General features: G+C 42.7%; 1 protein-coding gene across 1 annotated transcript in view; it reads right to left on the bottom strand.

Moving 5' to 3' along the window:
• Positions 1-16,386, bottom strand: part of TMEM132B (transmembrane protein 132B) — a 347,709-nt gene that overhangs the window by 13,007 nt on the left and 318,316 nt on the right. The window contains exon 6 of the mRNA XM_030583345.1: positions 6,993-7,198. Coding sequence (XP_030439205.1) covers positions 6,993-7,198 — 206 coding nt within the window. The remainder of the gene's footprint in view (positions 1-6,992; positions 7,199-16,386) is intronic.

Genomic DNA, 16,386 nt, shown 5'->3' with positions numbered 1-16,386 from the left:
GCCTGGCCTTCTTGTCTATACCAATATTCCAGTCATGAGTCTTATCCCACCAAGTCAGTCTGTGATGCCAATTAAGTAATTATGTACTAATACTTCCAGTTCTTCCTGTTTTATTCCCCATACTCCTTGCATTTGTGAATAGACAGATTCTCCCAATGGTTTCCTTCTTGTTTCTCCTGTGACCCTACTGTAATTTCCATGACCCATACCCCCTCCGCACCAACACCCAGCCTTTTGCTAAGGTCAACCATTTGTCACCTGCGTCCTTTGAACCTAGTTTAAATCCCTTCTCGCTAGGTTGCTGAGTCAGTGCATGAAGATGCTCTTCCCCTCTTGGTCAGGTGGACCCCCTTCTCTTCCCACGTAAGGGTTGAATGCACTTTAACTAATACACTTTAAATTCACACTTTTAGTTAATTCAGCTGAACTTTTAGGGTGTCCCCTTGTAGTTATGCCCCAAGTAGGTTCTGAACAAATAACTCTCAGCCATCACAGACTGGAATTTAGATCCATCACCTTCTTTATGTAAAACTCTTATTACATTTGGCCCTAAACCCCTTCAAAGTTCCTATGATTCTCCACAGGCTTTAGTCTTGGTGATGTTCAGTAGGGATAATTGCTGGGTGAAATAGGGTGTTTTGAACTATATTGCTTAGTTTACGCTGAAGTATAAGCTGGACTAAGGCTGTGTCCCTGGGAGCCTCATGAAAATAGGGTGCTCTCATAGTAGGCAAACACTGATTTAAACTGCAGAGGTATAGTTTCAGCTTGCTGTGGGAGGCTCTCGCCATGCGTTTCCCATTGATGCATGCTGAAGCAACGCATCTCATGTAAATAGCTGAGAACTTCCAGGAGAGGATAATTATTTTCCGGGTACATAATGAGAGAATAAATGCTCTTGTTAGACTCTCGGATGCTATGCAGGCCTTGTGCTCACTCTATTATTTGACTTTAAGTTGAATATATTCCTTTCATTTGTTGAGATTATAGGCTTTTCTGCCGTTCATTCCACCAACGGTCTTCCTATTAGCATTCTGCTGCTCACGGGCTCCATACAGTACATTAGTCATGAGCATATACCTAGCCAGAGAACAGATTTTCATCTGGAAAATTGACGGCCCCTATTGAAAGTGGCATGCACCATAGATTTAATTATGATTCTCCATCTCATATGGATAAGTATAAAAGTTCATCCTATATTTATGGATTGGCATAGTAAGCCATATTTCTGCTTATACACAATGGAGACTGCTTTGTATACGCCCCTTCTTTAGAATAGCCCAGATTCTAAATTCCTCACTCAGTTCTGATGCAAGTTTCTACTGAAGTAAAAGCCATTTAATTCAGTAAGGAGCAGGTGAAAACTTGCCATACCAATCCAAAGGGAGCAAGGAATTCAGGATGTCTGCCACTATGTTTATATTTCACCCTATCTTCCTACTTTCCCTTGAGAAAATTTGCACATAAGAAGATATTTAAGCAAGAAAGGATCAATTATTACATGCATCTTACTATTACCCACAGTTATAGGCCCTCCATTACTATGGTATGTGGACAATAACATGATATCAACAGACCCTTTCATTACAGGTAAGGTTAAGATTTTGTCATCATTATTTTTGATAAAAGTCACGGACAGGTCACAGGCAATAAATAAAAATTCACAGAAGCAGTGACCTGTCTGTGATTTTTGCTGCTATGGCTTCATGGTTTCCCCCACCACCCTGGTGGCTGGGAGCTGTGGGGTTCCCCCTCCACACACAGCAGGTGGAAGCCGCAAGGGGGGTCTCCCTCCACCCACAGTGGCTGGGAGCTACAGGGTGACCATATTTCCCAAAGAGAAAATGGGACAACCCCAACCGCTCACCTGAGGCATCCCCCAACCCCCTGCATGAGGCTTTCGCCTGTTGCTGGAACCCTGAGGAAGGCCCCCTCAGGGATCTGTCACCAGTTGCTGGAACCTTGTAGAGGGCCCCCTGTTGCTGGAACCCTGCCAGGGCCCCCACTGGCTGCCAGCTCCAGAGTCCCACAGCCCCGGGGGCTGAAGCAGAGAATGTCACAGAGGTCTCTGGAAGTCACGGATTCCATGGCTTCCATGACCTCCATCACATAAACGTAGCCTTAACTATAGGATTAAAGACTTCCTAATAATATAGACTAAGATTTTCAAAGGAATCTAAGGGAGTTAGGCAGCATTCTCACTGACGTTGAAAAGGAGTTATATGCCTAACTTTTAGCCCTCTTAAAAAATACCAGTTCTAGTTCTTCAACAGCTCATAAGATTTTTTGGACTGACAATATTGACTCTCATGTTGTTTGTGTGTTCAGACTATACAAAGGTTATTGTTCTAATGCAGAATGTTGGGAGGTTCTTGGGTGTTAAATGAAAGCTTTTTCCATTTGGAACGTCTTCACAGTGGATGATACAAGAACACATTTTGGCTGCATGGAATTCACACAACATTACACTGTTCCAAGGGCAGTTTAGTATTGACTAATGTAAGCTAAATCGCTGCTGAGAAGTAAGAGACCTAAGTTCAACTCCTGAAGCTGTCACTCTCTTCCTGTGCAACCCTGGACAAGTCGCTTAACCTCTCCGTGCCTCAGGTCTTCTGTTTGTCAAATGGGGATACTGCTTCCCTACCTCACTGGGGTGTTAAGTATAAACCCATAAATATGTGAATGATCAAAGACGGCATGGTGCTGGTGTAATATAAACACCTAGAGAGAGAGAAAAACAAAACAAATTCCCTCTGAACATGGAAAACCAATGAAATATTGAGTAAAACACACAAAGCATGAAAAAGGAAAGGAAACTTTGAAGCTCCCATACAGTGCAAATGTCAAGGCTAGCATAGCTAATGCTAGGCCCTGATTACCTATTGATTTAAAATGGGGGGGGGAAAGTAAATAAAAACATCCTAGTGTTTCATAAACCCGGGGTAATTTTTGTCTCCTGGAAACCTGAGCTACTTTTCCAGTCACACATGCATAGACAGCTGACACACAGTGTCAAACAACCAGCTCCATTCTTGTAGCAATACAGCAGCCACACTTTTTCCTTCCACCCTTCAGGGAAACAGTGGTTGCTAAAGATGTGCCAATGGGTCAGTGTAATTTGAGCAGCAGTGAACTAAGATTGCTTGCCAGCTTGCAAACAGTGCATAGGCTCTCAGACCATTATCTTTATTTCAGCTGGCCCAGTAACTCAGCACTAGACACTAGGAGGGAAATGTCCAAAGCTGTGCGTAATGGGTTTGAAGTCAAAACGTCCATGATGTTAACCGCCACTGAATGTCTAACTCACCATGTGTGGTGTTCAAAAGCCAATTCCTATAATAAACATCAGCAACCCAATCCTGCAGCCATTTACTCCAGCAAAAAACCCATTGACTTCAGTTGGATTTGCATCTAAGTAAGAACTGCAGCATCCAGCCCAAAAGCAGCAGAAGGTGCATCTCTTTGGATTGCTAAAACAAATGAAAGTTAGTGATTCTGGGACTACTGTAGCAGCTGGCACCAATTCAATCAACGAGTACATTTTCTCTCTCCATAGAAAGCAACTTTGTCTTCACCTGTGAACGTTAGAAAAGTTTCCATTGGGCCAGTTCTTCATTACCTGGCCTTTTGACACAGCCACCTGATCAGGAGCATCCTCTAGATAGACAAAAGAAGATGTCTGATTATCTGCCCATTTGCGGTGAGCTCATTGCCAGAATATCTGGTTAATTTATCCCATTATCCCAAGTTACATCCCCTTGTAAAGTGTGAAATAATTCTGCTCCTTGCTCTCTGTTTGGTCTCTTCAACAGCTAAGATGTATCCTAGTCACTGAGCACAGCTGGCAACAGGCTCCTAGCTGGAAACTACTAGAATTTTCAGTGATAGGATCGCTGCTGCCAGAAACCCTTTTGTATTTGCATTGTAAATTTGAGCTGATGCCATGCCATGCTCACCGATAGAATTTTTCAAGTTATCCAGATATTCATCAATATAGTAGTATTCCTGGAAATGCTTAATCTAGCTGCTTGTCCAAATATTGAATGTTCCAGCCTGGGGCCTTTGAGGCTGGGAGGGGCAAGAGAAAAGACCTCAAGCCGCCTTTCCCCCCTCCGCTCTTGCACCAGTAAAGTCGCCTTATCAGAACGGTAAAAGCAGCAAAGAATCCTGTGGCACTTTATAGACTAACAGACGTTTTGGAGCATGAGCTTTCGTGAGTGAATACCCACTTCGTCGGATGCATGTAGTGGAAATTTCCAGGGGCAGGTATATATATGCAAGCAAGAAACAGGCTGGAGATAACGAGCTTAGTTCAATCAAGGAGGATGAGGCCCTCTTCTAGCAGCTGAGGTCTGAAAACCAAGGGAGGAGAAACTGGTTTTGTAGTTGGCAAGCCATTCACAGTCTTTGTTTAATCCTGAGCTGATGGTGTCAAATTTGCAGATGAACTGAAGCTCAGCAGTTTCTCTTTGAAGTCTGGTCCTGAAGTTTTTTTGTTGCAGGATGGCCACCTTAAGATCTGCTATTGTGTGGTCAGGGAGGTTGAAGTGTTCTCCTACAGGTTTTTGTATATTGCCATTCCTAATATCTGATTTGTGTCCATTTATCCTTTTCCATAGAGACTGTCCAGTTTGGCCGATGTACATAGCAGAGGGGCATTGCTGGCATATGATGGCGTATATTACATTGGTGGACATGCAGATGAATGAACCGGTGATGGTGTGGCAGATCTGGTTAGGTCCTGTGATGGTGTCGCTGATGTAGATATGTGGGCAGAGTTGGCATCAAGGTTTGTGGCATGGATTGGTTCCTGAGTTAGAGTTACTATGGTATGGTGTGCAGTTACTGGTGAGAATATGCTTCAGGTTGGCAGGTTGTCTGTGAGTGAGGACTGGCCTGCCACCCAAGGCCTGTGAAAGTGTGGGATCATTGTCCAGGATGAGTTGTAGATCCCTGATGATGAGTTGGAGGGATTTTAGCTGGGGACTGTATGTGATGGTGTGAATCTGCAATGCTTTCTTGCCTAAATCAGATCTCTAGGTAGTGCTTCTTTGAGCTCCTCTGTAGAACTTGCTTGTACAAAGCTTGATGCTTCTTCAAAAGATCTGCTGCTGTAATGCTCATTCACTTTGTCCCTTTTTCACCCACATGCTTTTATGTTTGCTCAGATTGCTCCCCCTTGCTCTTCTTGATATTGCTGATGATTTGTGGGAAATTTTTCTCCCCCTCTCTTTCACATCTATGTGTTATCACCACGCTGTGTAACTGAGGCACTGCATGCACTTTAAAGTCTGGTGTCGGATGGCACAATGACATTGTAACAGTAAGTCAGTGTAAGTATGAAACCATGGGCAAAACTGTAAGTCACTGAAAACAGCTTTTGTGAACGCAGTCTTATATTCCGAGCTTGCTGGTCTTCATGATAAAATCAAATCTAGCAAATCATCTAGACCAATGAGACAAACAACACTGTGCAAAGTGCACTTCTGCTGCTTGTTGTGACTTTAGAAATAGCAGATACAGGCTCAGGAAAAATAAGGGGACAGAAGGTGAGTCTATTATTGGAGCCCTGTGCTGCATTACTGTCATGGAGAAGGTGCAGCAGAGGTCAAATGGAATAAGCCACAGAAACGAGAAGCTCATCTATATTCAGAAATGTCAAAGAAACTGGACCTGCATTCTCTGGGAAAGAGGAGATTAAAAGGGGTCTAGCCGAAAACGCCATATTCCCTTCAGAATTTTGTGTAATAGATGTAATGAGGCTTACTGAGCTACACTAATGTCGAGCACAAGGAAAACGGGGCAAGGACTTCAACTCTAAAAGCCTGATTTACAGCCAGGCCTCAACATGATCTATTCTTGTGGGTAATAAATATTGTACTCACAAGTAATTGTGCCCACAGGTTTGCACCTGCAATGAATTGTGCATGCAAATATTAGCATTCAGAGGTCCAACTACATGTTTTTCAGGCAAAATAGTTTCAATAGAACAGCTCAGAGTAAGGCACTACTCAGTGAGAGTAAGGATGGAAGAATTAGGCTGTAACTATGGACATGCCTGCATGGAGGGAGGGGGGGGAAGGGTTACTATGCCCTAGCTGAGTTTCTGTGCATTGAAATGACTTGTATATACACCTGAGACAAACCCTTAAAGCGTAACTCCACAGGTAAAGTGTAGTCTTTACTATGCTCTAAAATTCTGATAACACCACTATGAGATAGGCAAAGTACTACTCCATTTTACAGATGGAGAAACTGAGGCTGGACTCTGCAGTAAATTTCACAAGGCTGCAAACAGTCATACTAGAAACTCAGGAATTCTGAACTGGGATTAGGACTCAAGAGCTCAAGAAGCCCTGCCTGCTGCCCAGACTGGAGCCTTTTCTAGAGTGCCCTTGTTTTATACCTATGGGTATGTCTACACTGCAATCACAGGGTCTGCGGGCAGCTTGCATAGACAAACCTGAGCTACAATCAATCTAGCCAGCTTGGGTACCACGACAGGGAAACCGCAGCTGTGCAGCCTTCAGTGTGGGCCCAAGTAATTACCCAGGGTTCTGGCAGGCTTGTGAAGCCCATGCTGAAACCTGTGCCTGCCACCCCTGTGCTCCTCCAGTTCCCAAGCAAGCTAGGTTAAAGCTAGCTCGGGTATGTTTGTAAACATTGCAATTGAACCCTGTGGTTGTAGATATGCCCTGTATCCTTACGTACTTAGTGCTGCCCGCTTGATGTGCTAGATCCACGCTCTTTCCGCAGATTCACATCCATGCAGCTAGCTTTGATTTCATGGAGTTTTCACAGGATGGAAAGGAGGACAGAATTTGGCCTACTGTTATCACAGGAGTGACTGTTTCAGGCCAAGGCAGACTATAAACTCTGTTTGAAAATGGGATGTTCTACCCTCTGAAAAATAGTCTCCAAATGAACCTGCTGGACCTTAAAATCCCTGGCGATATGCATGCACGTAGGTCATGCAAATATAGCAATCATACCTCTTATTGGAGGTGACAGGTATCCTCCAGCCCTTGATCTGGCTAAGTTCTGTATCCGAGATCTCTATCTGCAAAGGAAGCCGTGGAGCCCAGACCGTCACTTCCAGCTGGGTGGTAAAATGCTGGTAAGTAAAGTTCACAATGGTATCCACCTTGCTCTTCATTTCCTTGCCATTAACAAAGATGGAGTCGCATCTGCCAGAAACCTTTAAAACAAATCCCAAGATTAATTACAAAATGAATGGAAGTTCAGGAAGATGCAGAGGGGATGAAACATCGGCACAAAGACATTGCTAATAACAGGAGTAATGCATATTGTATCCTGAGCTTTCAGATTAGTAGCAAACAGTGATAAATGGACCCCAGGGAAACAATTCTGCATTCTTCAATGGATACTACTTAAATTACAACGATAATTCAATGTTATATGACCTGTGTTAGTCTTTTATACTGGACAAATTAAATTCTCCATGAATCAAACTTCATGTGCATCAAATTTTGTTTATAGCTTGCTTAAAAATCCAGAAAAAGGGGGCATATGTTAATACGAGAAAAAAGACTCTCAGACCCATAAAACAGAATCCTTCTCTTTTCACATAAGTCCTGTAAAGTTCATGCCAAAGACCTTCTTGTGGTCCATAATATGCATTCAGAACTTCAGTATAATTATTAATTGTAGACTTTCTAAAAGGAGTTTCACAAAAATAAATATAGAGCTGATGTACTCTCCTGATGTTGGTTACACTAAAATACTTCCAGGACAAGTACTGTATGGAAACAACTAAGAACCTAAGCCCCGTCCTTCAACTAGAGTCGTATGGATAGCTCCACTTCACCCTCACAGAGCCCTATAGGTTTCAGGGCTCCATTGGCACAGATCTGGCTGCACAGTTGAGCCCCTGGATTATAATCTCTTATCCTGTAACAATCTTAATCTAGATTGGAAACTTTCTGAGTCAAGGACCATTGCTTTACAATGCGTGTGTTCAATGGAACCCTGGCCCTGCTGCTGCTGCTGCTGCAAGATAAATAATAATTTTAATTTGTTTTTTAAAATAAAGAGAAAGATGTGACAGCTGCCAAAGAAGTCAGCATACACTGACCTCTGCCACTTGAGTGGGGCAGTGATCTTTAGTAATCATGACCCATGTCATTCCACTGAGACTGCTAAATAAATATCAGTCTTGCATCAGCACTTCTCTGTTTCACACCATACATTGTGTTGCAACACAGAATAGAAAGTTGAAGAGGGAGAGGATTTAGGAATTCGATGTTAGGAACTGAATGAATGTCTGGTGCAACTTGTGCCCAGTACGGATAAAAGACCAAAAGGACAGCAACCAGAAAATAAGAGACATGGGATTTTGATGGCAGACCCTGGGTCTATGGGCAAAAGGGAGATCTGAATTCTTTGCAGACTGAGATCCCTCTTTGATCCCCTCTTCTTTTTCCTTTGCAGGGAGGAAGGTGAAAGGTTTCAGCAGAGTAAACAGAATCCTTGGGGCGGGCAATGGAGAGTCTACCCTGAGTTATGGGCTATATGACAAATGCCCTATAAACTGCACACTGGATCCACTTAAATGCCTGGTATGGGGAAATGTGTGAATAGCGCCCCTCTCCCATGTTAAATTTTGGTCAAGTTGCAGCCTGCCACTTAAAACCCCAAACCCATCCTTTTGTCTATCCCCATTCAGTTGTGTGTCCTGATCAATCCCAATCAAGGGACTGAAATTACAATGAATGACTTTTTCCAAACGGGGCTTTGGCCAAAGTTACCACAGTTTGGCTAACAAAATGCAGCCACTTGTCTGGAAATCACGCTCCTTCCACATCAGTGCCTGGAAAGTAATAGAATAAAAAACCAATCATCTAAGCACTTGCTAAGGAACGTAAAATGGCCTCCAAGCTCACAGTCACAAGGAGTATCACAAATTAAATCTAACATATTCAAAACCCTTGTCATTCCCCTCTCACAATGTGTCACAAATGTCTTGAGGCATTTTTAAGCACATTAATCAAGGCCATTAATGGCAAGAGCAGTTGAGATCCTAAATCATAAAAGGTACATCTAGGGAGCGTTGTTCAAATTAACGCGAGACAGAAATAATGGAGAAAACTTGAAGAGGGAAGGATAAACATCAAGACCCCATCAGGGGACTAACTACTCTATGATAAGACTGAAATGAATATTTTAGATTTTTTTTTTTTATGCCTAAAATGTTCTTGCATCTCTTTCACTCAGCAGGAAAGGTACAAAAAAAAGGAAGAAGGGGCTGATTTTCATCGGACCTATAAGAAAATCAGTAGACTTGGTTCATGGATTTCATAGATGAGATCTTGAGCTGGCTCTCTGCACAGCAGTGAATTTTGCACCCTCGCTGACATCAAGTGTGGGACTCTAGCCCTGACAGTATTGCCAGAAACCCCACAGGTGGGGAAGGGAGGAGCAAGATGTGCGAGAACCGTGTTACACCAGGTAAAAGGCATAGTAGATGCCACTGTGCTTTCTCGGCACATGGGAGCAGCCAGCTGCTATTGTGTGATTTTGAAGGGTTTGGGTTTTTTGTCTTGGATGACATGGTTTCTTTTGAACTGCTGCTGAATATCCAAGTGATCAGGAAGAGTAAAAGACACTACAAGAACTGCTGTCTCTCCCATGAATGCTTCATGGTGGGAAGACAGTGACACCAGAGTGGGTTTGATCTGAAGCTTAAAGCGGCCATCCTCCATTCTAAAATGCACAAAGCAAGTGTATTTTAAAACATCCCAACACTAGCCATTGTCACCTGCCTTGCAAAGTTAAGAGATGGGATTTTAGAGTGTTGCCTCTATCAAATATTATAACCAGGTGAGCAGGAGGTCTAGCTATCCACTCTGGGATTCAGGTCAAATGAAAGTGAGGTGTAATTAATCTTTCCTGGCATTGTAGCAGGTGGTTGGCTCCAATCCCCACAAGTAATTCTACAAGGAACAATTTCTTCTGTACAACCTGTCACAGCCTCCACATTTTAGACTAATCAAGTACCAAAGTATCTAGCAATCCAAAAGATTAACTAGGAAGCTGTTTAAAACTCAGGTCACTGAACATTTACTTATCTATTAGGAGATCAGGCAAAGGGATTATGTGATATCAGACACCCCACCCAAAACCCTCTCTTGCGAGATGAATTTTTCCATCTGCAGTTGTTGCTTTATTTAAAAGCCATAACCTGTCCCTGAACTTACTTCAACAGCATGCTAGTGATTTAGAAAAGAGGCTGAATTAGATAGATTTAAAAAGCAAAACAAAATCTATCTGGGAAAAACATGAAAAAATTCAACGTGAAAATGTGAAGGTTGTTCTCCCAAGTACTGAAGTTTGTAGCTAGGTTATTCAACATGCGGGGGGGGGGGGGGAATGATTTGATTCTCCTTTCACTTAATTTGAATAACTCAGCTGGAGCCAGTAATAAAAATACAAATAAAAATGCCTAATTCTTATCTAGTGCTTTTCATTCATAGATCTCAAAGCACTTTGAAAAGGAAGTGAGCATCATTGTCCCCATTTTTTATAGATGAGGAAACTGAGGTACAGAGAGGTGAAGTGACTTGCCCAAGGTCACCCAGCAATCCAGTGGCTGAGGTGGGAATAGAACCTGTGTCTCCTAAGTCCCTGTCCGGTGCTGGCCGCTAGGCTATGCTGCTTCCCAGTAGAGCTAAAACTTGTGTAAGAGCAGAATCAGTTCCCTAATGGGCTGTAATCTTGGAGTAAACTTCACTCCTGCACAGAGCTGCTTAAGAACTATTTACACTGGCTCTCAAAATAGGGTTTAATTGGTGCACAGGTATTGTGCTGCCCATGGCGACCCTTGGTGAAGAACCACAAGATTAAGATGAATGAGGCAAATGGACAAATATATACATTTATGTAACCAGTGCTATTGAACAGCAAAACCCACACCAGTTAAAATCATTGAGTAAGCCATCAGTCTCTCCTTAAACCTCCATTGCATGAAAGAGCAGACTGCGGCATGACTGCAACCTTTCAAATATTCTGTAAAATAGTTCACCTCGGCCACACGCGCCCAGGCTGGGGAGGTTATAAAAGAGGGGGATAAGAATGACCGATCAAGCACATTATGGATCTCAGTAAAGGTCAGAAGCGCACTATATACTGCTGCTTTCAAAAAAAACGTGTGAGGGATGCAAAGCTGAGGCTGCAACAGTGATGAGACTTTCAATGTGAAAGGCAAATAGAATAAATGACTCATTCTTGTAATAAACTTAAAACTGTAATCTGGTGATATTTCTTGAATGCCAGCCTTAGCCACTTTTTCCATAGTATTCTTAGAGGCATTGTCTTTTTTTTATCCCAGTAGGAAGAATTGGCTGAGCTACTTCGAACACCCTACGTTGTGTGGTTTTTCTGAACAATGCATTCTCCTGTGTGGTGCTGGCACCGTTCTAGGACTGCCCAGTCTGAAATGAGCTCCTCAGCTCGAGGAATTTGGCTAGGTGCTTGAGAACTGGGAGGAGGCAAGATGGAAAGAATCTTCCTTTTTTTTGCCTCGTCACCAAATTGCTGGGCTTCATGCCACGTAGCAAGTCTGCATTTTCTGAGTGGTTTCCTTAATTCCTGCCCTTGGGCACCTTCCTTATTCCATTGCTGGAGTGGCCTCTACACCCATGGAGGTGGGGTGGGATTTGCCCCACAAACCATACATTAAACCTCTCCCTACTCATGCTGTCCTGAACCTCTTTGTTGTCTAGCTGTGACATGCACCCTCAATCCCACCTTGCATTTCCTCAGTTTTCTGCTTCTTATTTGACTTTCCTTCCTCCAAGAGTTCGTGAAGTTTGTTTTGTCCTGAGAAGCTTTTCCACATAGCTTTGGAAGCTTCAGACCAGATACAGGCATAAATGACCCCAGCATCAGTGAGTCCGCCAAGACGGGGGCTGCCAGTATAGCCCCTGCAGACAGGCAGCTTTGCACTTCAAAAGTGGACAGCACTGGCTGGGGAAGGGTGTGCAGTTTGGACAGCCTGTGGATGCCCTAACTCACATCATGTCCTTGGCTTCCTCCACCAGTTGGGCTCCTGTGGAACTCAACTGCAATTTCAAGCTGCCCTTCCCTGCAGGGGCTGTAAGGAAAGGTGGCAGTATAAGTGCCACTTGCCTCCCGAGGGGAATGGATTCCCCATCTGCAGCCCCTGCTGGCATAGGGAGGCACAATTCACAGTCATGGTGAATCAAGACCTGTAAGTTATACTTACATGGCTAACAGTAGTGGTCAGGAGCAGAGTAGCATGCTAATTTCACCCCAAAGTTTTAACTGGATGTGGTGTTATCCTTTGCTCCTTGTCCTAAATTATTGTGTGGTGTCACTGTGCTAAAGTGCAACTCCAAAGCGTCACCCTAGAGGTGGCAGGACTGCGGTGGAGGAACTAATGGGTATAGCTTGTATTGCCAAGCAGGAACCAATGGGCTTAAAGGTACCATATGAATATAAGATACAGGGATTCATTCTGCTGCCCCACCCTGCACTGGGGTGCAACTTCCATAGAAGTTGCAGGGAAGTTGTGAGTATTTGAGGGCAGGAATTTGGTCTGTTATTCTTATAATACCCTTTGATCTGTGCAATTTCTCCAAGGTTGTTCCCAAGCCGGGTTATTTCTTCTCCTTGGCTGAATGTGTGGCCTGGTATCTGCAAATTATGTCTCATATGCCATTTCAGACAAATGACGTGAGCCATGAGACGAAGGAAGGCCAGGCAACTTGATGCTGAAACTGGAAATGATGAAAACAGAAGGTTTATACTATTTTAATTTTAGACAGGTGCAAAATAGCCTCAAAGTGTCATTTAAAATGTCTTTTTTCCCAGTTAATATTTTTAAACTAGCAAATTAGCACTCCTTCAAGTACTTCCCTCTGAAGTAATGATACCATCCTGAGGCAGTTTAGGATACAAGTATGTATTCCCTCGGGAGAACCTGAAGATATATCCTAAGCCTCGTTTCCTATTGAAAAATGTTAGTAAGAATTTAATTCATGTACTAACCACCCACTGTGGTTAGCACAGTGTTTATTTTTCAAACTATCCAGTTTTCACAGAAGACAATGCACATTCATGCATTACAGTGTTCTTGGTGGGTTTTTAAGTATAATTCTGTTATTATTTGGAAAACAAGATCCAGAATACCCATGACATTTGGAAATATGCTCCTTGCAAACAGATAGTCCTTAAAACAGAAGACACTGGGAAGAATCAGGTGTAGGACCTAATTTCATTCTTATTAGAAGTATCAAAACCCATGATTTTGACAGAAGCTCCTCCGTTAATCTCTGCAGGGTAAACAAATCCTCTCACCGAGATGCATGCATGTACACTGCAATTATCTCTTCATGGCCATTGGGTTTCAATTACTTTTGTTTTTAAATATATGTTGCTTCATTAATTAAATGGGAAAAAACATTCAAATATCGTAGGTGAAATCTTAAGTTTCCAACTCCAACGATCTCATTACATCAGAGCGTGTCCTTCAAATGAATCACTCAATGCAACTTTAAGTTGTCACAGCAATCGAATTAAAAAGATTCTGTCCTTGCTCCAAAGTACCTCTGCCCCGCATACTCTTGGATACTGATTACTTCATTGTTTGGAGGTAGACAGGTGTGCATGCTTTATTCAGAGGTTGGCAAGGAAGGGGTTAATGCTCTAGACAGGAAGGACTATAGTTCTCTGCTTGGACTGGAGGGATTTGCAGCTGGGCCAGCTTTGTGGGAAATTCATTCATTCTCTGGCCCAACCTGCTATAAGAGGGGATCAGAAAGTGGAGTGAGGTGAAGTTGCTGGCAGAATTTAAGACTAAGATTCAGGGGGAAAGGATTTACATGTATTGTCCCCTTTTACAATAAAGCACATCACCTCCTAGGCATGCCAAATCCTGTTGTATTCTCATTGCCCTGTCACAAATACCTGTAGCCAAAAATACTTCTAATAATTGTACGTAACTGGTCTGGACCCTTCATGCAAGGATCCCATGTTGCTTCACAGCCATTATAATGGCTCAGCCGATGCCTGAGAGATCAGTAAATGTCGTTATGCTAATCTTATAGTCAATCAAAGCGAGTCACAGAAAACATTTAGGGCAAAAGGTAACAGAATGGTTCCCATTAATAAATTGGTGACTGTCTCTGATACCACAATGTTGGGAGGGTTGTAAGAATGTGAATAGACAAATTGTTCAGTTATGTAGAAAAAGGGTTTACATGTTCAGCAGGCAGAGGAACGATCCCACTGGGGAATAAAAATGCAAAGAGCAGTCAAATACACGAACACTAGCTAAACAGAATGTCATCCCCAGGACATAACTAACTGTGCCATTATAGAGCATCAGGCACATTCAAAGGACATTAACACTCGCGGACACTTCAGTTCCACAAATACACTCCTGCCCCAAAGTTGGAGTGGATTCAGAATTCACCCCAGCTTGTGCTCTGATCCATAATGCATACTGTACATAGAAGCACACAATACATAAAATGCAAGGGAGTGAGTCAGCTTTCGCAAATGGAAGGAAGAAAGCAGGAAGCTTTATGTTATACTTTCCAGGGAATTAAAAATCCAAGAAAGCTTCTGTGCACTCAAATGCTACCCCACTGTAACCAATCTATGTCCAGGTGTAAAGGAGTAAAAATAACAAAACAGATTTCAGGTTCTAGGTTACAAAGGGTTATTACAAATAAGATTATGATCCTCCCACACAGCCCTAGTGGTATTGTCAGGGCAAAGCCTGGCCCTAGACATGCAGCACCATGTAAGCACCACTTTTGTGCAAGATGTGAGCATCAGCAGGAATGGAGGGTGTTCCAAACCCCACAGAGGGCTCAATTCAGTGAATCATTCTACTTGACAAAGCACTTAGCCACATGTAGCAATCCCATTGATTTTAAACATATGCTTTGCTGAACTGGGACCAGTACTAAATTCCTTGGCTCCTACTACCTTCACCAAATATGTTCTTACCTTCCTCAACCTATGCAATGTTGAATTTGCTTTATGGGGCATGGAGAAGAATAGGTAAATCAAAACTGGTAACTTCTGTGTCTCTATTTTTGGTGCAAGGAACTGATCATGCAAATCTACTTGGAAATAAATATCTGTTTTTAGGAAATACCACACTTTATTGTTCAATTCAAAGCAATCTTATTAAAAGCAAAGGGCAGTACCGTGAGTTTAAATCTTATCCTAATACTAATTACGTGTAAGAACTCTATAGGTACTGTGATATTCAGAGTTCAAGATAATATTCTGTTTTTATTATTATTAAAGAAGGGCATATTGCTATAGGATATGTGAATGGTCTCAGTCTAAAGTAGAGACGTTAAAGCAGCTGGATTCCAAGAAAGTAGTCAGAGGCTATCCACTACCTGTAGATTTAAAACCTCAGATGAACCTCTAAATAACACGCTATAGTTTAAGGGAACATGAAGCATACTGTACCTTTAGCTTTTTTCTTTTTCTTCCCCCTCAGCCCCTCCCATACACTATGTTCACCGCCTCACCTGAACAATAACTCTAGGGCTTTTTACAGGTCTAATAACTATAATTATGAATGTGAATACAATAGTAACGCACTATTCCCAGATTACAATGCAGCAAAAGTGAGAAATATACCACGCTGAGATGGGCTCAAATCGGCAAAGTTCAACACTAGCGCTACACGCCCCCATTCCAGGGTTTGGCTCACTGGGGAGGAAGGAGCCATGAGTGATATTCAGTTCTCCCCCAAAGCTTAGGAGGTGGGGAAGCTTGTTCAACCCCCAAAAGTACTACAGTGACACTCCAAAACACTAACTACACCTTATGGCAAGGATACTGCTGTGTTTGGGGCAATTACTGTAGGCTACTATAGTATTTTTTAAAAAGATATTAAGGCTTGACCCTGGGCCCATTGATAAAGTTTCCATTGATTTAAATGGGGCAGGATCAGGCACTAGGGGCCAGATTTTCAAAGGTATTTAGGCACCTAAACAAATAGTCTCCCAATGGGCGTTAGGTGCCTAGTGGGCTTTTCACAGTGCCTAGGTACCTAAATATCCTGGTCTTCTAAAGGAGTAAGGGGGCAGGTCCAAAGTTGTGGTCTGAACTTCACCAGAGTTTTCTGTCTCTAGAAATAAGGACTCAATCCTGCAAAAACATACTAAGTGAAAGTAACACTCATTATTCTGAGTAACCAGTGGAAAGCACACCAGCACCTGGCACAATGAGATCCTGATCCACAACAGAGGCTCCTAGTAGGTGCTACCAAAACACACCCCAAAAAAACAACAACTACTAAACTCACAAGTAAGTGTTTCATAGACCTGTAGGACTGGAAGGGATCTTGATAGGTCATTTAGTCCAGTCTCCTGC

The sequence above is a fragment of the Gopherus evgoodei genome, chromosome 13 (assembly GCF_007399415.2).
Source record: "Gopherus evgoodei ecotype Sinaloan lineage chromosome 13, rGopEvg1_v1.p, whole genome shotgun sequence".
Taxonomy (NCBI): domain Eukaryota; kingdom Metazoa; phylum Chordata; order Testudines; family Testudinidae; genus Gopherus; species Gopherus evgoodei.
Note: the sequence above shows the minus strand (reverse complement) of the source record. Positions and strands in the feature narration are given on the sequence as shown.